Source organism: Abrus precatorius, unplaced genomic scaffold, assembly GCF_003935025.1.
Source record: "Abrus precatorius isolate BTA unplaced genomic scaffold, Abrus_2018 Scaffold9, whole genome shotgun sequence".
In the NCBI taxonomy this organism is placed as follows: domain Eukaryota; kingdom Viridiplantae; phylum Streptophyta; class Magnoliopsida; order Fabales; family Fabaceae; genus Abrus; species Abrus precatorius.
In genome coordinates this window covers 12,640,008-12,663,573 of record NW_020874439.1, presented here as the reverse complement: position 1 = coordinate 12,663,573, position 23,566 = coordinate 12,640,008, and the positions used below count along the sequence as shown (strand labels likewise).

At 35.0% G+C, this 23,566-nt stretch overlaps 1 protein-coding gene across 1 annotated transcript; it reads right to left on the bottom strand.

Moving 5' to 3' along the window:
• Window positions 1–1,344: 1,344 nt before the first annotated feature.
• On the bottom strand, window positions 1,345–22,991 carry LOC113851504 (CCR4-NOT transcription complex subunit 1). The gene is made up of 51 exons (XM_027482006.1): window positions 22,781–22,991; window positions 21,640–21,937; window positions 21,224–21,452; window positions 20,528–20,867; window positions 20,289–20,402; window positions 20,060–20,188; window positions 19,792–19,983; window positions 19,515–19,709; window positions 19,128–19,265; window positions 18,852–18,974; window positions 18,509–18,762; window positions 16,592–16,695; window positions 15,434–15,528; window positions 15,112–15,357; window positions 14,740–14,931; window positions 14,204–14,282; window positions 14,023–14,090; window positions 13,650–13,795; window positions 12,879–12,987; window positions 12,644–12,790; window positions 12,513–12,560; window positions 12,296–12,424; window positions 11,965–12,204; window positions 11,739–11,879; window positions 11,555–11,640; window positions 11,374–11,479; window positions 11,012–11,107; window positions 10,716–10,868; window positions 9,881–10,063; window positions 9,579–9,793; window positions 9,364–9,496; window positions 9,152–9,277; window positions 8,840–8,884; window positions 8,615–8,692; window positions 8,354–8,470; window positions 7,731–7,857; window positions 7,547–7,647; window positions 7,338–7,475; window positions 7,141–7,224; window positions 6,179–6,325; window positions 5,971–6,102; window positions 5,851–5,880; window positions 5,624–5,770; window positions 4,810–4,871; window positions 3,864–4,017; window positions 3,573–3,764; window positions 3,381–3,485; window positions 2,975–3,109; window positions 2,127–2,363; window positions 1,911–2,012; window positions 1,345–1,821 (listed from the first exon to the last, which is right to left on the bottom strand). Exons 1-51 carry the CDS (start codon window positions 22,901–22,903, stop codon window positions 1,687–1,689), a joined length of 7,245 nt encoding a protein of 2,414 aa, XP_027337807.1. The 5' UTR covers window positions 22,904–22,991; the 3' UTR covers window positions 1,345–1,686.
• Window positions 22,992–23,566: the final 575 nt, after the last annotated feature.

Below are 23,566 nucleotides of genomic sequence, written 5' to 3'. Positions count from 1 at the left end.
AAACGTAATGAACTCACCAATCTATTTGGTTTTGAAATCTCGGAGGCAGATTGACACCATCAACAACTTCTCCTCTCGCTTTTCTGATATTGATGAATGGTTGGAACATGCCAATAAATTCTGCAAATCCTCTAACCATCTTGCAGGTATGTCATGTCATGCCATGTGTACCTGATAGCTGGTTTCTATTCATAATGCATGTTCTAATGTTTTCATCAGAATCTGTGAATTCGAGGCAAAATGGAAGCCTAGAAGAAGATTCAAGACTCTCAGCAATATGCAACACCTACCTTACTGCTCCTGAACAAGAACTTCACAACATAACACTACCCTCAATTAGAGAAGAGAGTCCTGTTTACCAAGGCCAGACCTTCTTTAACTGCATATATAGAGCACCAAAATTTGGAAGCCATGAACGTACAAGACTGATAAATAATGAAAGAGACACTCGTAAGAAGGTCAAGCATGTTGAACTTATACATAAGTGAGTGAGATGAGAGTAGAAAATTCTCAAACCCTCACTCCTGTTTGTGTGTGATTGAAACACTAACACAGCAAAATTTGATGATAAATCTATTGATAGGATGAGAACGAAAGAAAATGCAATAAATGATTGGGAATGGCAGCAAACAAGAAAAGCTATGGAAAAGATGGATAAAATTCAGGTATGTAAGCTTATGACATCTATTGAAATTTGAAAAGGGCTATGTTACATCCTAGCAACAGAAACTCTCAAAACAAATTTACATGACTTCATTGTCTTTTATTCCATGAATCCTCTCCTGTGATTGCAGAACGAGCTGGAGAGAAAACAATCAAGGGCTTCAGCTAGGACTCAAAAGAAGATATGTTTGGTAAGGGAAAAGGCAGAAAAGCTAAAGCTTAGCTTGAGGCGATCAACAATAAAAAGATTTCAACAGATGCAAATATCTGAGACTTACCCCCCTTCAGAATTTTCTTGGGGTTCCCGCCTACCATTATGTTAAATCAAACCCACGCAGCATTAAAACACAGCTTGTATACAGTCGTCCCACTAGGATTTTGTAGCTCATTGTATTGAAAATCATTGGTTAGAATTAATATATGCTCTCAGAAGTTGCTGTTAATATATGCCTATATGGATAGGACATCAATTTTTCAAAAAGCTGTTCAAATGAGTGACAACTTGTGACTCAATCTGGTTCATAATGGGTTGAGTTGTTAAACAAATGAACTCACTAACATCTTGAGATATTTCTGTCGAATCTCTACTGAATTTGAACCTCTTTTCTTCTTGTAATATGCAGTTTTTCTACATAAGTAGTGACGAAGATATCTGTTTTAGAAACACAATTCATGTTTATAACTCGTTCTATTTGTAATCACGTGATAATTAGCTCATAACTCAGTACTTGTAAATTTGTAACAGAATATGAAAGCCCGTTTTTATAGCTCTCGTTTCCAACATATTTTAGCTTAGTTTCTCCATGTCTAAGAGGACGTACTAAAGCTATGTGCCATTAAATGTTGGATGCAATGTAAGAAGTTACAAGTTGTGAAAGTAAGAATTTTATACAAGTATCATTTACAATGTACAAAGAGCACATGTTGGGGGAACAAGAGGTGTAAATAATTCAATACAAAATGGTTAGTTAGAAGGGAGAGTTAGCCTACAGAGAACTAACAATCAGTAAGAAGAGTGGACAGTCAGACCCAACCCGAAACCATACTGTCATCCACAGGTTTTGGACCTCCACAAGATCTAGACACTGATTCAAAGAGTTTTTCGATCTCTGGCGCACATCTTATGAACGACCGGTTCCAGAAATTGTACCTTGGATTCTGTCAAATTGCGAGAATAAATTAACAAAAGCAAAAGATAGAGATTCTGTTAATAAAAAGAGAAAATCACACCAGTAATAAAAGAATACCTTGATGAGCTCAATAAAAGTAATGAGGAGGCCCCAGGGATGAGGACGATTCACAATTAGGCGTTCTAACAAGACTCTAGTAATTTGTTCTTGGATAATTTCCTGGCAGGTGAATAAATAAATATCCAGTTAAGTAAGTTGATTAGAGATACACAACAGGCTTGAATTCATTTGATAGAGCTAAACATAAAATACATATCACAAGTTTAGATGTACCTGGTTTGATTCTGCAAACAAGTACAGAAGGATGAAGGAGAAGTAGTGTGTATGAGTATTGGGATAACGAAGTTGGTTGGCAACGGCATTGAGGAAAAGGTACCGCCCTTCAGTGTCCAAGTCCACAATTAGTGTCTGGAATATATCCAATGCAGCACCGACAGAAAATACGGCCAATGGGAAAGCATTTGCTGCTGATTGTGCATGAGGTGTTCGACCTTGGAGCTGCTGGATTGCCTGTATCAAAACATAAAAATTAGTGAGAGATTACTCTTGAAAGACAGACGGAAGCCAGACATAAACTCATCACAAACTTCAATGTTGAACCATTCTCCAAACAAAATAATAATTTCATCATAAAGTAGGTGGGCCTGTACACTATCTGCATTTTAAGACCAAAGTGGGTCTTCAACTAATGGATTAAGTTACTGGGGTTGTTGGTTCATGACACCACAATATAAGAAAAAGTCATCTAAATCCCATACAATCTTACAGTAAATTTTAATTTTAAAGCAAGAATCCTATAAAATGTTAAAATATGTTAGAGTAACTAACATGACAGACCTACTCCTTCAGATATGCCATAATACGTAAATTTAATAAACAATTATATGGTATGCATTATTTAGATTATTGTGGCAGAAGTGTAAAAAAAAATGAAAAAGAATTGATACAAATATGCACCAATTAATATTATAGCATCATGCTCTTAACGCTTCATAATTAGCATGCTTCAAAAGCTTAGGTAGGTAACTTTGAAACTCCAATATAAAAGTTCATCCTTAGTCAATAACACATGCATTAATGTAGAGGTAAATACGAATAAAATAGTTTCAAATTTACAGTACCTGCATTCCAACATATAACACCAGTGAGTTGATTAGTGGCACATTGTAACGAGTCCCAGCAGAGGCAGCTTCATTAGGTGAGAGAAGCAGCTTCTCCTTCAGTTCAGACAAAAATGAAGAACTCTGTTGCCTTGTCTGCAGAAATATGATTGAACAATCATAAAATAAAATATAGTAGAGTAAAAACATGAATATAGAAATATCTAATAAATAAACAAAGCAAGACAATATGCAGCAGGAGCCAAAAACAAAGTTTTAAGGAAATAAAAAAAAATCTTCACCAAAAAGAATTCACAAATAATGGACAAGCATAAATGCAACATGCATAACCATTCTACTGATTTATAACATAGCAACCCATGAATTGATAACAAACCAATATGAAAAAGATAGAGAAGGGGGTGACCTTGAGGTAGTCATCTACATCAGCCTTCATCTGCTTTGCTTTAAGTGCTGCATCAACCTCAGAAAGAATGCGAGGTGATTGGGTTATTTCTTGAAGCAAATCAATCTGAATAGAGAAAAAAAAAACAAGGCAGTTGTGTCAACTTAATGCTCCTTAACCTTAAAAGTTTTAGAATAAATATGAGATCAAGACCTTCAAATTTGGAGTAGATGGATCTGGCAGCCTCATACTACGCGGAAATGCACTAAGAATTATATTTCGCATTTGTATGCAACTTGGAGGAATAACATCGCAAAAGGTAAAGTGATAGTCACATAGAAACTCTGGAAAGTCGTGAAGTAGCACCAAGAGCACCCTAAGCGTGCCTTTGTAGAGAACGCGAACCTGATCATAATAAAAATTAAAAAAGTATAGATGTAAAAAGCACTATCAAGCATAGACCCAACTGAGAGTAAATAAATGAAGTAGAGAAAAGAGACATACGGGGTCTCCAAGTTCAGCATGCCTTAGAAAAGGTTCCATAAATTGGAAAAGATCTACAAGCAACCTTTGGATATAAGGCCAACCTTTTTGACCATTGCCAGTCAACATTTTTGGCATGAAGCTCCGGTGACTAATCAACTCAAGCCATGCAAAACTGAAGAAACATTTCGACATGGGAACCATTTAAGTAATAAAATTATAAAACAAAATCAAAATATAGAAACTCTACTGGATAAACTGGCTACAGGTAAATTGGATTTAAGAGTAAGACAAAAAAAAGGTAGTCTTAGGACGATTTAGAAGTGAGGAAAAAAGTAATCTTAGGTCAAGTCAGCCTTAATGCTGACATTGCATTAAACAACAGAATACAGAATCAACCCAAATTCCAAAATAATTCGCAAGCAATGTTAGTGTGTCCAATATTTCTAATGTATTTGGAACCCCTTCTACTTCTTACTTCAGCATAAGTTTGAAAGTCAAGATATCCAGCCTCTTTACATACTTCCCATACGATATCTAATATTAAATTAAGATAAAATGACAAATCTACTACTAAAACAAGAACATTTCATCATTGTGCATCATAAATGTAAGCATCTAAACTCTCTAACAATTCCTAGATAGGAGCCAACATGACCAAAACCTCTTAAAGCACATTAAACAAAGATAACTCTAGCTAAGTTCTTCACAAAGACAGCAGTAAAACATACATAGCTTCAGCAGGAAAGATCTGACAAAGTAAACTAGAAGTAGATGATTGCTAATAAACAATATTTCCATTTTCCATAAACAGGAATTCTTAATAAATCCAGCAACATCAGCATTTCATGCTAACAGAACGCACAAACACTTGACAAGTCTACAGTCAAAATACCATTCCATTACTGCAATTATTGCTAAACCACAATATAACCAACCATCAATCACAGCTAGACAATAGTCTGACCTGAATGCAGGAACTTTGAGGGGCTGCAAAGCATGAAATGCATTGGCAAAAGCAGTCAAAATCTGCAATACATAAAAGTGGTATGAGTCAAACACTCAACTGTAATATTAATTTCTTGGGCGTTGGAGAGAGGATTGAGAGGCAAAAGTAAAAGCAGTCAAAATCAGCACAACCAATACAATAATCAATGGGTTACCAGTCAACCATGAAAACCTCTACTGATATTCACCAGTTTCAAACTAACAAAACGAAGTGTAAATAATGTCATTGGGTGTAACATGGTACACATGCAGCATGTCTTGTTTCTTTGACACAATTTTCTTATCTTGATGATGTCTTCCCCAGAGCATTTTTTTGTTTCCAATATTATTTGCAAAAAAGAAAATTATGATAATTCTTAGCAGAATTGTGTGGTCAACATTAGTTATTTAATTGAAAAAATATATAGATGAATTGTGAAACTAAATCAGATGAACTTAGTCAATTCACCACTCGAAACATCATTTCCCTTCAAGCATCTTTGTAAAATCCTTAAAACATCAGTATACTGTGATCTGAACTCAATATTAAGTTTCATAACCAAATATATGTAAAGATTCATTTTGATGTAAACCATCATCGTATATGACCATACTCGTTTACTCATTTTTTTCTATAACTTCTGAAACAGTTGTTGACAAAGACCAAAACCTTAAATAAGAACAAAATTTTGATCATTCCAATATTGAAACTAATGGAACAGGGGCTTTGACCTGGCTTTTGTACCAAAAAACTAAAAAGATAAACTATTGAAGTAAATGAAAGTGACAAACACCTGGAGATTTGAACCATCAGTAACAGGCTCCAACGAACTAAGATCTAGAAGCCAGTTGATAAACAATCTGAAAAATGGTCTTCCATTAAAAGAGGCCTTCTTCTCCTCTGCATCCTTTATAATGAGTCTGACAGTAACTCCCAGAATCTGACATGAAACAATATTAGACCACAATTACTAAAGCCCAAGGGTGAGAGGGACTATATTCAAATTTTATCATCACATACCTTAGAAAGAAGCAAGAGTTTGTTTGATCCCTGTTAAAACAACCATCCAAACTACTAAGATGCCAAAGCTACCCAAATTAAATAAAAAGAAAATAAGGAAAAAGGTACACAGTTGACAACCTTCAAGATTGAGAAGATAAGCTTTGCATAAATATCAATTGCAAGAAATGACATTGTCGGCATCTGTTGAGGAGATGTCAATGCCCCCGAACTAATCACCTCAGAGGATAAGCAATGTGTAACAGCTAGTTCCTGGGGAAAAAAAAAAGATAAGAGATTAAATCAACAATCAAGAAAGAAGTAACATGCATGAAGAAAGAAATCTAACCATCAATAGCCGGAAAAAACGATCTGTAACATCATCCCCCTTGAGAAGTCCATTCTGATGCAATTGCAAGATGAAGTGGGAAGAAGCTGAATCATTGGCACCAGGAAGTTCACATATCCTATACCATTCAGCAAACAACATGGAAACCTACAACCAATATAACCATAAATAAACATTAGAAGTTCAAATTTTGTTTCTGGTCTCACTAAGAGAAAATTAAAGATGGAATTTACACTAATATTCCTTTGCTAAACAAAGGAATCAAGTATCATTATGAGTCTGTGTTACAACATAAAGTTTGGGCGTCTAAAAAGGCAAGAATAATAGTTCATAAGCTTCACAGCAAGATCATTCTTACAGTAGCCATAATTTCCATGTACCTTCTACATTTTATCTTTTGGTTCAATTAATTTAGCAATTATGGATGATCTTGGCAAACACGAAGCATTAGATACATTAGTGTCAAATTTTAGGGTTTCCACAATTTTTTTTTTAACAGTACAAAGTTTGGCAACAGACAAATATTCAAAAATGTCTGGTTCTAATTACAATTCTTGTGCCCAAGAGGGGCCACTGAAATTTTCAATTGCTTTTGTATTTTAACTTCACAACATATAGAACTTCCCTGCATAGTATTCACTCTCCTATTCCCAATGTTTGAAACTCTTACAAGGACACTAATCAAAAGAAATAATTGTACTTCTGAGAGCAGTTTAAGGTGTGATTAACTTAAACTCTTCCATACTCATACATGACTTATTATACTCGGTTAAACCACAGGTGCTGCTGGAAGAAATGAAAACTTGGATAAAAACATCAGAAGCAAAAGGGCACTTTGCATCAAAAGTATATTGTTCCCTTTCAGTCAAATCGTAAAGTAGTTATGGTCATATCCTACACAATTGGTGCCAAATATCCACACAACAAATTCAAACTTGTCTAATAATTTAAGGTCAGGATACCTGCTCCCGGAACCCAGCAGGATCTGGTTCAACAGAATCTAAACCATTTAACTCTTCCCTGTTTGCAGCTAGAAGACCAGGACCCTGTTTTTTATGAGAAAAAAAATATCAGGAAGATTAAAAACTAGACCACAAAAAAAAAACCAAAAACAAGTACATGAAAAATAGTGGCAGTTGAACCACATTTTTCCTAGCACCTTATTGTCTCTTGATTGTCTAGCCTTATCCTCCTTTCCAGCATTACCAGAGGATAGAGCAGCAGCATTACCAGTAGGATTCTTGATCATTTCAAGAAGCTGTGGTAATGACTCAGGGCATCCAGGCTTTGTAGCAAGCTGAAATATAAAATACTGTAAGGAATTGAGATCCCAGTAAGGAATGCAGAAACCCATGTAGAAATACAAACCTTTGCCAAAGCATCAACAAGATTGTGAAGTTCTGAAATAACTTTAGGTTCCTCAATAACCAGGGTTTGAAGAAGGGAAATAGAAAACTCCGTTGCAGCCTCTGCACATTCACCCAGTGAGGTTGATAATTATAATTCTATAAAAAAGGGAAAAAACAATTAAAGCTATTTCCTTTTGACATACTGTTCCTTCCTCCATCAATTAGTTTTGCCATATGAACATTGTACTCAGTAAGATTTAGCAATTCGCTACGGATGAGGCCAACAGTAATATCTTTGTTATATTTCCTTTCTTCTTCCGAGTAAATTACCTGCAAGGAATATACAATAGATACTATAGTTACAAACAAATCACAATCATAAACATATTTTACTCTTGGAAATATTACCTGTTAGTCATTTGTATTTGTTTGACTACTGTAATTATATAGTGTAGCTCCTTGAATAATAGTATCCATTATATAACTAAGAGATCAGTTTCCAGAAAATTGTTTCAGGTTGGTATTAGTTTTAGAGCTGATAGGAAATAGCTTTTGTAACAACCATATACTTTTTTATCTCAAAAAATTTTTAAATACTCTGTTCTGCAAACAACAAATTATACCCAAACCATCAAAATTATGGAATGAGAATCAATAATTTGTCAGAATATGCATTTTCTTAAAAAAAAAAAAAAAAAAACTATCAAGTACTCAAAACATATTACACTAAAGGAAAATTAAAATTAACGCCAAAAATTAAATTCTAACAATACATTAATTTCTATATTCAACCAATGGCAACTTTTGTCAGTAAAACAGAACGTACCCAACTAGTAAGCTCCTTGACAGCAAGCTTGCAAACATCACGAATGGCAGTCAGGATTGCAAGATGAGCACATACATGAATGTTGTTTGATGCATTATCATATAAACCCTTAAAAACCTGTTCAAAATACTAATAACTGTGAGTACCAGACATAAGCTACACAAGAATGAAATTACTGAAGTAAACAAATTACAACAATACATCTGGCATTTAGAAATTCGGTAAAATCATGAATCGTAAAATCACTGTAGAGGACTGTACCTTTTGAGCCACAGCTAAAGCTGCCTCATCTCGACTAACACATCTAAGTATGATCTCAGGAACCTCAGAAATGACACCCTAAACATAAGTGAGGAACCAAAAACATTAAGACCAGTGGAAAAGAAAACATTGAGGGAGTAAAAAGACAATGCTAGTAGCGATAACACTTCATATCAGGCACAATAGTAAGACTAATTTTAATAAGTGTGAATCAAAGCATTATACCTGTATTTCTGCTTCCCTGGAATCATTGCTGACCATAGCTTCCAACTGAAACCAAAGGCATACAAGCTATCAATAAACATCTGAAACAAACTTTACATGATAATATTTAAACAGAAGAAGTAATCAACAATTCTTGCAACAACTGGTAGACTTGCTTCAAATATTTTATTACACTTAGGCTTGAAAAACTGTAGACTCCATTGGAAGATAAACACTAAGTGCCCATCCGATAAATTGGCTTCTACCTTAATTTCTACAATGGGATACGTAAAGAGATAACCATCACAAGAATCTATAAAGATCAGTAAGGACCTTTTGTGCAACAATTTGAAATTTATCTAGGGCATCTCTTGTAGTGAGAGAAGGCTCCAAGAAACTACTTCCAAGGCGCTCCATAGCACCTGATGTAACTAGTGGCTGTGAAGAAGCTCCAGATTCCTAGCCACAGTTCAGAAGCACATTTAGACACCAATCATGACAAATAAAAAGCACATTCAGTATTGATATTTATCTAAAATCCTCACTTTCACAACATCTGAAGAATCTACTGCATGCAACTCTGGGGTGGAAGAAGCTGAAGGAAATGAGGCAAGAGAGTCCTTCTCCAAACTATGCTGGGAAACACTATCAGCAGCTCTAATGTGAATTGAGGAAGCACTGAAAATTAAATGCAGATTGTAAATAAAAATAGAATTTTAGAACATCAAAGACATCAGCATAGTGAATGACAAGCAAGCACCTAAAATGTGGAGCCAAATTTGATTCTGTTATATCATCTAACGGTCGTGAGACCCCTTCATATGCTGTGCTCACAGGGTAACCAGGGTTTATCTGCCCTGATACAGGACCATTGGCGCCAGTAAGACTAGTATTTCCAGATTGAACAGCAACACCAGCAGACATAGAATGTGAGCTTTGGCTAGACTGGTTTTGCCAGGGAAGTCGAACAAAGTCCTAACATAAATGAACAGAAATTAAACTGTGCTGAGTTCAACTGAGTGATAAATCCCACCAGATACTTAAACCAAGCCAAAACAATACCTCATAGACACGCTGTTGTGAGAGGGACAACTGACCAGGTTTGGGGCGAAGGGGCTCTGGTACACCACCCATAGAACCTTGTGGATACAAGTTTGCATCAAAAAATGTAGAACCCATACCTTCTCGATGTTTCCTTCTCAAAGAAAGTTGCTGACCAATTTCGGTATCAATGGTGTTTATTGCCTAATAAATAATAGATAGCATTAAAGCCAACAATCTAATAATTATTGGGTTAAACAGATTAATACTTACAAGGCTGCAAAAATATGAAGAATAAACAGAAAGAGGTGCAATATTAGTTGGCGTTATGTAGATAGTGACAATAAATTGTGACCTATGGAAGTGCTTTTTTACTTCATTACCTAGTTTCACCAGAGTTACTTGATTTCAGTTATCACATACAATGATACAATACAAGAAAGAAAACAATTCAACAAATGTTCAGTATTATACAACAATCAAGTTTTATTTCACTAGATGAAGTCGGCTACATAAATCACGCGATACCATTATGTTCAGTCAAAAACCAAATTTATTGAGATGATATTTATCATTAAATATCTTTTAACAATTTTCTTTAAAGTTCTTTTTGATCTCCCTCTACTACTTTTCACTGAATTAAAAGTCATTCACCCTCTCCACTGGTGCCTCAAATGGCCGCCTTTGCACATACCAAAATACCTTAATCAATTTTGTCATCTTTTTCACAATAAATTATAGTGCATATACTCTAATTAATTGTTATATTAACAAAGAAGCAACAAAAGCAAAACATTTTACTCACTGCCACACTGTCACAAATAACTATAACCACAAACACATTTAGCAGACTAACCTTATCAGTAGCAGCCTGTTCAATCACTGCACACCCTAGATCTAGATTATCATTGGTGACAAGTTGCACAGCTTGTTCCAAAATTTCACTAGCAATATTTAAGTTCTGAAGTGAAGTCCTCAGTTGACTAGATATTGAGGCCCGTAATGGTTCCTAGAAAAAATAGATACACATTAGAGACAAAGAAAATAAAAAAAAATGGAGCCTAAAAAGCATATAATGCTAAAAGAAAATTGCTTAGACTGTTAGACTTAAACAAACAGGATAGATTAAAAGGTCACATTTCAGGGCATTACTTTGCATGTAACATGAGCCAAACTCCCAGCCAGGCTGGCAACCATCAAGTGTGCAGCATTTAATATTCGTGTCTCGTCAGATTCCATTGCATAATCCTGCAAATGAATGATATAAAATTAAGCAAACGAAACTGGGTACATGCTTCGTCTATTCATGGCTAATATAAAATTAAGCCATTCATATATGTTACAAAACCACAATAAGCAGCAGTTGAAAAGATATTAACACGATCTAAAACATGCAACATTATAAATCATATTATCCTGGACAGGTCCACTGAAGCAAAGATTCAATTAAGAAGTACAACAAATGGAATTGCAAAATCAAACAATTAGAAGCAAGGCTTCGTTGAAATGTAAACCTTTAAAACAAGCTCCTTTGTAGTTTGTGTTGCTATGGAAACACTACGCTGCACAATACTAGACACTATCTCTTTGATAGCTCTGTCCATTGCAATGGGTACTGCTCTGTAATAAAAAAAAAAATAGGTACTGTCACAAGATTCAAACAAGAAGCAAAACAATATAGCAAGAGTACCATACCTCTGAAAATGCATTTGCAAACCAAAACCACTGAGTTTTTGATTGATAATAACATGAGTTCCAATGTTAGGTATCTGTGTTGGGAGCTATAACACAAGAATTAGTAATCAGTTGTGAGTAAAATCATGCCATTAAGCTATAAATGGTTCAAACAAAAAAGGGAAACAAGTTTTGGGTTCCACACCTGGCTAATAGTAAACGGTGCTGGGGAAGGAGTTGCTTGTAACAGTCCTTGAGCAGAGGGAAGCTGATCAGACAATCCCAAAGGTGTAACCTTCTCATCTTCCATCAATGTCCCCGTTGAAATATGAAGAGGACCAGCATACTATCAACCCAGAAATATTCAAACAATTCGAAAAATTAACATCAACAAGTAGTCGAAGCCTCAAATAATATCAGAAGAAACAAACCTGAGACAGTATATGTGGATGAGCCGCAGTATTGGATGGATTGGTGACTTCAAGCGGTAATTCGACTTGATTTACTGGAGGTACAAGGCCAGATTTTATATCAGAAATCATTTGTGATTGAGATGCCCCAACATCTTTATTGGAGAAATCAGGATTTCCTTCAATTTCTCTTTTACGATCCTTAAGGAGAGAAGTAGGTGTGACATCCTTCATATCTACACCAAGGTTTTTGAATAAAACCTGTATAGTATAAAACAATGATTTGAATAAATAGGTGAATGAGAGCCATAACTATTCAGATGACACTCCAATGAGGAAATGAAAAACAGACCTCTATGTCAAACTTGAGGTTCATTTTCAAGTTTGGCATTGAATAAATCTCAGCAAGCAATCCCAAAATGCCCATAGTCCAAGGATTAGGAGGTTGATATGCAAGACTGCTTTGGCATGGTTCGAGGATCTATGGCATTAAAATGAATAAAAATGTAGCACGTGATGTGATTGAATATAACCATCAAAACAGTTCATCACAATCATATTTATTATACCTTTGAAGTAAATGGAATAACTGCAATCATCAGCCCCTTCTCATATGCCTAAAAACATAGAAAACAATACAATTAGCACATGACCACTTCATATGCCATCAGCTCCTAAATATTTTCAGCGTGGGTTTTACCTCTATAATCAAAGATTTTGGGTCTATTTCACGAGCCCTCAAAACCTGGTTCCGGCCAATTGTCAACTTTCCAAGCCAGCTCCCCAGATTTTTTAGCAAAGACCGCTCCTCTGAACTAGATTTTATGAGTTCTGATCCCAAAAGAACCTGAAGAGTATACAAACACCAAGTACTATTTCAAATTTTTGACATATCCGCACTTCAATCAAGCAGGGAACAGTAACAAGGTTCAAACCTTGCAATTTTCATAAGTTGCCTGGACAATCTCTTTGTTCAAAGCCTTTGAATTAACTTTATCCAGGAATTTCAGATACAAGTCATGGAAATTTGGCTCAATGCTCGCTCTACCAAGAAGTTAAGTATCAAATGGTATAAAAGTAAATAAAATAAATATAGCATCAGTACTGTAGAATGTGCCAAAAGATTAAGAACATAAAAGAAAAGAAAAGAAAAAAAAAAAACAAAAACCAAGCAAAACATTGAAACTTCCTCCATATCCACTACTCTGAGGAACTTCCTCCCAGACCATGTTTTAATGATTTCCAGTTATGTCTCGACTCTCAACTTCTATTATTCAGTTCTTAACTAAAACCCAATCTAGAGAGAGACAGAGAAGAAACAGAAAAATATTAACAATGGGTTATCTCATCTAATCCTACGGTCCTAATTCCATGTTTAGGATGAGATAACAAATCAATTATTCACTATTGGTTCAGTTTATCTCGTAGGGCAAATTGACTAAACCAAAAGTATAAACAAATTCAACATAATTCATAATGCAATACAAAATGCGATTTCATTCTCTAATTATACACTGGTTACCACATTACAGTGTCTACAATCTGTTTCAGCATTACACTTTTTTTTTAATTATGCTATCCCAACAGTCCATTTAAACTTCCTGTTGCAGTCAGTTTCTGCACAGTATATCCATTCACATATATCTACATCGATTCAACTTTAAACAACTACATGACATGTGACAAGATATATGAATTATGCTAACCTTTTCATAACCATATACTGTGCAAACCATGGATAGTACTGCTCTTTCAAAATTTCAGTGAATTCTTTTGCTTTAGCCTCAATATTAGCAGCAGAAATATTATTAATTATAAATGATATCTTGTCCTGAACCTCTGACCCTGGAGCCTGTTAAAAGAAAAAAGAGGATTACATCAATGTGAATAAAAAAAACCCCAATTTACATTTTTATAAGAAATTAAAGAGACATGAGCAGAGGATGAAGCATGAAACATTACAAAACTATTCATAATCAGATAAGCAAAATGACAGAGAATCTAAACAACTGAACACATTTATAAACCAAACCAAGAAAACAGCCAATCTGATCAATTTATTGTAAAGGGCTAGAGTACCTCAATAGGAGTTTCTCTTTTCTCAGCAGCAGCAACCAAAGTTTCAATGTTCAAGGCAGATCCAAACCCTACATCAGATGGGACAGAACAAAGAAACATAGCATAATTCAGAAAATGAAAGCAGAAAGAAAGGTTGATATTTATGGTATTATGCTTTTGTTCATTAGTGTGAGAAATATACTGGTAGAATTAGCTCCACGGGATGGACGAACAAAACCAGGGGAAGATAGCATTGATGAGGCACTAACTGTGCTATGTAACTGCCATGGTAGCAAGAAAGCGAAAGTCACTATATGAAATAATCTGAGCATGAGCAATAAAATAAACAAAGTCTGGGAAACTAAAAACATGGAGGAGTTTTAAAACCAGAGAGTAATCTCTGAGAAACATCTGATAAGATAAACTCAGTATTTCAAATCTGATAAACTCAATGTTGAGTTCTTATAATTACATAATAGAGTTCCACTGAACAGATAGAGAAAACAATTACAACAGCTGACTATGACAGAAGCTGTTACAACACTAACAGTATTTGAACAACTGACAGCTATCAGTTATAAAGAGTTAGAACAGAAACTAACAGCTTCTGTAAATGAACTGGACACTAGCCTACTCAAGTATGTCTCGAACACAGTAACATTAAGAATAGAAAAATAAATGAAAAGAGAAAGAGAGGTACACCATTCACATCATGCTCTAAAAACATCATAAAAGTACCTTACTAGAACTAGAAGTATCAGCAGGTGTTACTACTGAAGATTGCCCTAGGGAAGATAAGAGTGGTTTTACATCAGTAGATGAACTAACAGTGGCTTTGTGACGATCATCCAAGGGATTTTCACGTCTCTGTTGAAGCTGCAGCGATAAATGTTGTTGTCCAGGTTGTAGGACGCTAGAGCCACTGAGCTGCTACAGGATACAGCATAAACAAAAATATTACCTTAACAGGGAAAAAAAAAAAAAACAGAAGGTAATACAAAATGAAACTACAACTGACTAGCCAATGAATGACTGCACTTCCGAATGTAAAATAAAAAATCAAATTCTTAACTGAGCCATAAGGTACAAAAAGGGAAGAAAGGAATTTACTTTTACCTCTACATGCCCTAATGTAGCCTGAGCAGAATTATGGTTACTAATAACAGCAGGATGGCTTGCCCCATCTACATCTGCATGACCAGAGGAAATCCTGGCAAGAGCTTGTTCAATGAAAGCAACTATTTCTGAATGTGTACTGCGCAAATGGGAAATTTGTAGAATGTGATTGCAATACTGAGGCCACTCAATCAGACGATCCACAAACTGCTCCAATGCCAGACTTCCAAACAAAAACATCTGTATAACAAAAGGTGCAGTTAACTCAAATATCAAATAAAGACTCGAAAGAAATTCACTCTTCAAATCAACACACTTTTGAATCTGCAGGCTTGCGCAGTGCATCAAGAACATATCGAAGAGCAATCCCAAGAGAAAGATGAGTTACAAGCTGATGCTTGATCACAGAACCTGATACATGTAAAAAGAATACATTGTAAAAAATGATGTAAAAATAAAGGTATGAAAGAATACGCTTACAGTTACAAAATTGTGCATAGTCTAAGGCAAGCAGTATGCATACTCAGAAAACATCATATAATAACATCCACAAAGTATGATAAAGAGAAATCCTCTTAATTTATAGGCGTCAAATGCAAGACAAATTTAAATACAAGGATTACAAGTTGACAACAAATTAGAATCATAATACATCTGAAGGAACTAAACCCATTATTACCAACAAACAAAATTTTCTAAGCGAAAGTATATGACCAGCATTGTTTCACTCTCAATTCAGCTCAATCTGTTTTGTCAGCAAACAGAATTACCTTGACACATTGTAATCTATATGAAGTTATGCATATAATATTCACTTCAATACGATGTATGCACTTAAAAATTAAAAAAACAAAAATATGTTTAATAAAATCACCTCAATAAATAAGCAAAGGGACTGTCAACCAGTAGCAGCATATATCAGTGGAAATTGAAGGAAGTTATTCAAAAAAAAGGGGTAAGGTCCGCTTGGCTTAGTAAAAGATCCACTGGGCTCAACTGACACTCAATGGTACTAAGCTCAAGATTGCAAAGATATTGACAGTCTACGATCATTATAATAAAAATTGATTAAACAAGACCTCCTACATCATTATTATATCAAAAATTAATAACTACTACATAAATGACATCATTCACTTGTCATTCATTCATTAGCCCAGAGCCCAGCATCTTAAATTTGCTAGACGTTTTGAAATTTGAAAAAATAACCAAATTTAAATCAAGCTTGAGCTTGAAACAAAGCTTAAAAAAGGAATGGCTTATGCTACAATCTGGTTATTTCTTGTACAAGTACAGCAAAGATTCAATCCCCGAAGTTTGAATGCAGGTAAGATAAACACTTACAAGCATAATTTATTGTTAAAAAACATTTTTCATAGATTGCAATTTACCAACCCAGATCCAAAATTGCCTAGTAGAACAGTAACACTCACAAGCCCCAATATACTGATCTTCAAAACATCAAAAAACTTACCAAAGAGAACTGCAGCAATTTTGAGTTGCCTTTCAGGATACTTTGGGAAAAACCTATATTCCTCAAATAAGTTTGCAATCATGCATTCAAAAATTGACTTCTCCCTGTTAACTCACCAAAATAGACAGGATATTAATACTTAACTTACCGACCACGTAATAATTACTTGAATTGGAAACAAACAATAGTATCAAAGTGAGCAGATAAACATTCCTCAAACATTTTCCATAATTTTTTTGACAATATTTCCAATTAAAGTTTCCCTTAAATATAATAACAATATAGATGTAATTAACACAGAAAAGCAACATAGTAAGAGTGAACTCTCTTACTATAAAGAATGTAGGCAGGTTATCAACTCAAGCACCATGGTAACAATTTGCTAAATGACATGAAAATAGCGGTAAAGCCTAAAGGATAACATTATAGTTGTGGTCCAATCATATAACAGTAACTCAAAACTTGCAGTATTTGATTCTCAATGGTGATCTCCAAAAGGTCAGGGATCTGATAGGAACTGAATATATTTACTATTGTATAGCAAGCAAACTCAGGGGATATCACTGATAGTACAAGGAATTAGCTGGAAATAACAGAAAGAAATAAGTATTGCTAATGCAGAAAGCAATGACGCTGTTCCTATGACCGCCACCCCTCCAAATAACCTTCCCGATAATTCCCTTATCCTCTCTGCTCAACAACCATATATCCTTCCCTCTGCCCCCCATCACCTCTCACTCCTCCACGTCATTCATTTTGTTAGGATCTTCCTTAACAGCCTCCTTGCCCCCAATTCCCATTCTACCCCTCCTTCTCTGGTATGTTTTTAGTGGAGGCCCACTTGGCTTGGGCCCAACAGGATCAAACAATATTTACTACATCTTTTTAATGAATGATTTGCAAGAATTTCCAGAAGTAAACTAGATAGTTCTATCTGGTAACGAGATATATGAGGATACATTAGACACCATTGATAGAATATTCACACAAGGGACAATATAATACACATCTGAATCTGACCTTGAAAGTTTACATTTCTTTTCCATATGCTAACTGAAAGGTTTAATGGGCATTATAGACAGAGTGAGAATTAACAGAACACCTTGATACAAGTTTCTAGTTTTACCTATCACTATGGTAGTTAAAATTCCGATTTGAACTGTAAACAGTCTTTGGAAGCCTTACCAATTTAAATCGGTAAAATCATGCAATTTTTGCAAGCCTTACCAATTTAAATCGTGGCTGAGTAAAATCGTTGTAAAATCCCGATTTAAATAGTAAAACACCTCAAATTGTGATATTCAATGATTTCATTTTGATTCTGAAAATTCTTCAAAAAGCCTCTTTTGTTGAACCCTAATATAGTTGATGCATCTTTCAGATCTCCTTTTTTATCAAACCAAATTTGCCTCTAGCAACTTTAAACCCTAACATTGTTGTCAACATTCAAGAGTGTACCCTGGTCTGCAACTAAACCCTGCAGTGTGCTACTGCTCTGAGTACGAGTCTAGAGCTGCTGTACTTGCATCTTTTCTGTTCGAGTCTATCTTTTACTCTTGCCAATGCATGACATTCTTGTGGAATAAGGATTATAATTTGTTGGTGCTACTTTATTTAAGTGCTTTTATTGATTTAAAGGTTTTTTTCCCAAATTATGCTATTTTATATGCATATAGATGAATTTATATGTATTTATATGAATATTGTAAAACCTTACCATTTGATTAACGATTTTACAATTTTCAATCCCCTTTACTATTTAAAGTAAAATCTCAATTTTAACTACCTTGCCTATCCCTAATCCACAAAAAATCTCAAACACTTATGTTTTGGATTAGCAAGTGCTTAAAAAAATGCAACACTAGGATATTACTAATAGTACCAGATTGGCCAGATGCAAATTAAGAAGGAAATCACCTCTTCACAGAAGATTCCTTGAATCGGGCAAGCATTTGCACCATTGCGTTAATGGTTAACTGATCAGAGAACATCTGATGGAAGTAGGAGTTTGCTTCTGCTTCAATGTCATCGGCATATCCATCAGAAGTAGATGAATCAGCAGTCCCACCATTCTGAAGCCTTGGATTTGAATCTACAATAGATATATGCAACTTCTCCAACTCCTCAGAAAGTTGCCTTGCGATTACCAAGTCAGTATGAGATTTAAGAACCTGTAATAGGAAAAGGTCAAATCCCACAGTAGAAGTGAAAATCAAATGAGCCCAAGAGAGGCAGAAAAACCAAATGATTCAAGTAGAACCTTCAAGAAAGTAGCAGATGTCTCAGCATAGATATTCTGAACAGCACCAGACTGATGAAAAGATTTGCCAGAAAGGTTTTGTGATCCACCAAACTGGACATCCTTTAAGAACTTGAGGCATTCCTGCAAAGTGACCCTATATGTCAGCCACTTCTCGGCTACAATAATTCAGAGGAATGCAATTTAAAATGTACAAGATAAGTATTGACAGCATAAATTTGTACTGCTAATGTCTTAATAAATTAGAAATCAAACCATGAGAGATGGCAATATTACCTCAAAAAAGACATCCTTGTAAGTAGTTAAGTTGCTACTCAACCACTTATCAAGGTCAAGAAATTCTTTTCTTGATGCAACAGCTGCTAACCTTACACTATAGTAAGAGGGAACAATTTCCACCACTGATGACAGAATCTGTAAAACAAATAAGAAACAAGAGTTAAAACTGAAAAAAAAAACAAAAACAAAAACAAGGTCAAGAGACTGGCATTGAAACAGACAAGTTTGGAGGCTTATTGCAAAGGTAACTGAAAGAGCTCAAGCTAAGTAAGTGTTGCCTATTTTAACAAATTATAAATTCAAACAAGAAAAACCAGTGATAGTGATCTCCATATATCAGGAAAATGATCAAAATGAAATATCCACACTTTACATGAGAACAACCTTTAGCTCCTGGCAGATGTCCACAATTCTTATAGTGCTGTCTGCATCATTATTTTGAGAATCCATAAACCCTCGCAAGACCATATTGGGATTCAAATGCCAGAGGTGTAAAATCATCCCACTGCCAACGGCACTTTTTACTACCATGGGAAAAACAATTAGAGATACTTCACGCTGCAAGAGGTTGTAGGCAGTCTACAAGAACAAATTTAAACTCAATAGCAATAAAAGACATGAAATATGAAAAACCAATAAATATGAATCCATTAAATTGTACATTAACTTGTGCCATCCCAAGAAGCAAGACTTCAGGACAGTGTTTAAGGGGATAATCAAGGATTGATCGAACAATACTGGCATAACCCTTTTCAGCTAGCTGGCAGAGGACATCCAAAAGGTCAAGACACAGCCATGCATGATTTGCATGTCCATTTTGAAGCTTGTGGCCATTGATTGCATCAACATATGCCTGCATAAAAATTTGTTGCAGTAAAAAATAGGAGAGAGAAACAAGAAACAGCAAATGTGCAGACAAGGCACCATACCAGCTGCCTAGCAGAGTGTGTAAAGGTAAAAATTTCCGGTGGTGCTGACACAGCGTATTTAAGGAAAGACAGCTGACCCTCAGTATTCTTCCAGACAGACCCACAGACAGCATGGAGAGGGAATGGATCCTGCTAGGCTCAATTTCAAACATTTAGAATTTAATGCCAAAGTTCACATGCTCATCAATTAAGCACCACAAAAAGCATAGGTACAGTCCCAATATTATACCTTACAGGCAAGTTTATATACAGACATGAGAAAAGAGAAAGCTTCTTCACTAGGAAGGAAAAATCCTTCATGATCAAGATTTTCAATAACCCGTATCCAATTGGTTTGAGGCGCCTGTATCAGAAAGTACAGCAAAAGAAAGCATTCACTTCATTTATTCAAATTCCAATAATTGGAATAAATGCTTCTACCACAAATTGAATTTTAAGTTTTATTGAAAAAAAAAAAAAAAAACTCACAAGATGCTTGACTGTATCTATCAAGACATCAATATTCCAAGAGTTCAGTGGTGGCAACTCAGACAAGTTGTTGCATCCAAGGGCTGTGCCAAAAGTTAAGAATGTATTCTGGTTGTCCTCCAGCCCAGCATGGGTACCAGCAATAGCACCAAGTAATTTAGAGAGCATACTATCAGTTAAAGGTAAAAAGAGTGAAAATATTTCCTTGCACTGTGCGACATCAATAGTGCACCCATAGCCTAGTTCCTTCACAATATCTCCCATGTCCATTTCCTTCTGTATGTCAGCTAAAATAGCATCGAAATCATTTTCACCACACTCATGGAACAACTCCATATTCCTGTAAAAAGACAGGGAAAGCTACTAAGCACAAGTCATTGAACTTCAATAGCAGATTTAGCAACATCACAGTCTAACGGTTAAATTAATTAAGAATATAAAACAAGCATAAAATTACACTCACAAGTGATTTTGAAACCAGATCTATTTTACCAACATTCTAAATTTAATTAACAAATAAGCGGGTTCATGTTAATCATGTATATCACAGGAAAAAGAAGTTTTTAATATTGAACAAATGATTAGTAGTCAACTTAATAAATGTTAAGGTGTTAGTTTCTGTGATTAAAATGACCATTGAACATAAATGTTTCCTAGAATCACCCATACAATAAGAATAACTAAATAAGTAACTACCTTAAAAAATCAGCCTCGCGCATCTCATCAGGTAGCAATGGAGTCAAAACAAAAGGTGGTGTGTCCTTAAACTGCACAAGTGATAATATCTGCATAAAGGAATCCACATGCTTCGATAGACCCTCAGACTGCTTTAGAAACATGATAATATTGTGAATTTGCTCATGGAAACTCAAAGAACCAGGATTGGCACACAATTCCTCAATCCGAGCCATGCAAAAATTCTTCCCTATAAAAGAGCAATATTTTAGGTCAAATATAATACAATAACACAGGAAAAAATTGACACAGTTAATAATATGGAAATGACCGTGAAACTAGCATTGCAAAAAGATATAAACACCGTTTCTCAAGTAAAATGTATGTAATAAAAACATTAAGTAAGAACTGACACAAAAAATTAAATTCATACTTACCACATAGCCTAGCATCAGGATTTTCAGAATCAGATAAAGCAAGACTGATCACAATTTTTTCCAATAATGACAACTGCAATCCATTACAAAAACTTTCTAAAAAGCTTTCATTAATTTCTACATTCTTCATTGTCTCCAAAAACACTGTAATGAAGTTTGGTTTGTCCAAGAGGTACTTAATGACTGCCTCAAGAATTGGCTCATGCTGCATGTCTTTTGTATCTCTTCTGACATAACTATAGTGATCCAAGCAAGTCTGAAGCAGCAAAATGCATCCAGCGGTTCCAAATTCAGCGAACTGTGAGAAAGCATGTGTCAATAACAATGCAGAGAAGATTCCAAATATGAATTAATCAAAAATTAAAGAGAACCCCGAAGGAAATCTGCTAAGTTCTGCTGCCTGACACTAATTTTTTTCCTATAATTACACAGCTCAGGGTTTATGCAAATTTGAACCCAAAGCCTAAAGCCTCTAGATCCTATCCTCCATAATCACCTTGCCAACAGTGTCACCCACATCCTGTGCTTCTCAAGAATCTCAACTTTGCATAAACCCACAACACCCAAAGAAAAAAACAATTCCATTCTAGGTGCCCACAGCTCAAGGCCTAAGACATCATCAACTACATGGACCCCAAAGCTCCTCAGTTAATCATTTCATACTCCAATTAATTTAAAGGCGGTAGTGAAAGAAACCCTGGATTGATTCTCCATGCCACAGGAAGACAACTATAAGGTAAATTACCATTTTCAGAAGAATACTGCTAATGGGTTTCGGGAAATGGACAGACTAAGCTCTTTGCAGCACAAACAATCATGTACATAAAATTCCATTTGGGAAAAACAAGACCAACCAACATAAACCCTAAAACACCCACCAACATAAATCTACAAAATCATTTCCATACAGAGCATATTTGGTTCCAACACACATACACACACAAATAAGCATCTCAAGTGAATTCAAAAATTGATACCAACCGGGAAAACGAGGTGACCTAGAACAAGTTTTCCCACAACCCAGTTGAAAAAGGAAGGAACTTTAGCAATCACACGGCACTAACACGCGAATTGACAAAAACCCAGAAAATAAAATACGGAAAGAGAAGATGGGGTTGGGAAGAAGGAATGAATGAAGGACCTGAGAAAGTTGATGGAAAACGGAGTCAAAGTTGACTTCGTTGAAGGAGCTGAGCAGAAACCGAATCTGGTTTGAAGCTTTGGAGGAAAAGTTGTCCATGCTGGGCAAGGAATCGAAGCTCATCACAGGAAAGTGAAATTGGTAAGAGAGCACCAGAGAGTGAGAAAGAGAAAGAGAGCCAAAGAGAATGAGCAGGTACGAATGCGGGAGATTTGAGTGAAAGTGATGAAATGAAATGTAATGAAATGAAATCTGTTAATGTCACCCCTTTTATTTTTATTTTTTTGGTTGTCACAGGCTTGGGCCTTTCCAATTGGGTCTTCATTCTTTTTATTATCCATGTTTCGTTTTTTCTTGTAAGAAAGCCCATTCCATTATACTTCTAATTCTGATATCTAAATTGTTAATATGCTACGTAATAATAATTTTACCTGAGTACTAATAAAATTCGATGCATTTAATGGATAGTTAAATTTTCTAAATGTAACAATGGATAAATTTTTATTTTTATCTTATGTATAAAAAAAAAATTTGAAAAAGGTTGTATTTATTTTAATAATCTTTTTAACTATTTTCAACGGAATTTTTAGTTATTAGTAACGGAATATCCTTCAAATATACAAAATGATATATTTTGAGTAAGTTCGTGTTGCAAGTTATTATTATTTTTTTAATTAATGGTGATTAAACTTATTTTAACAATTAATTTGAATAAATTTATGAATGTGACAAATATTTAAATATATTCACGAAATAATGATAGTTAGAACCTGTTTGATGAATAGG

What these genes read in the sequence shown, in the direction of transcription:
- LOC113851504 (XM_027482006.1), bottom strand. Translation starts at nt 22,903, where the DNA reads ATGAGCTTCGATTCCTTGCCCAGCATGGACAACTTTTCCTCCAAAGCT. An exon ending in AAAGAGAAACTCCTATTGAG is followed by an intron (nt 13,796 to 14,022) that starts GTACTCTAGCCC and finishes TTCTTTTAACAG; the next exon opens with GCTCCAGGGTCAGAGGTTCA. An exon ending in AACTCTTGCTTCTTTCTAAG is followed by an intron (nt 5,771 to 5,850) that starts GTATGTGATGAT and finishes GTTTCATGTCAG; the next exon opens with ATTCTGGGAGTTACTGTCAG.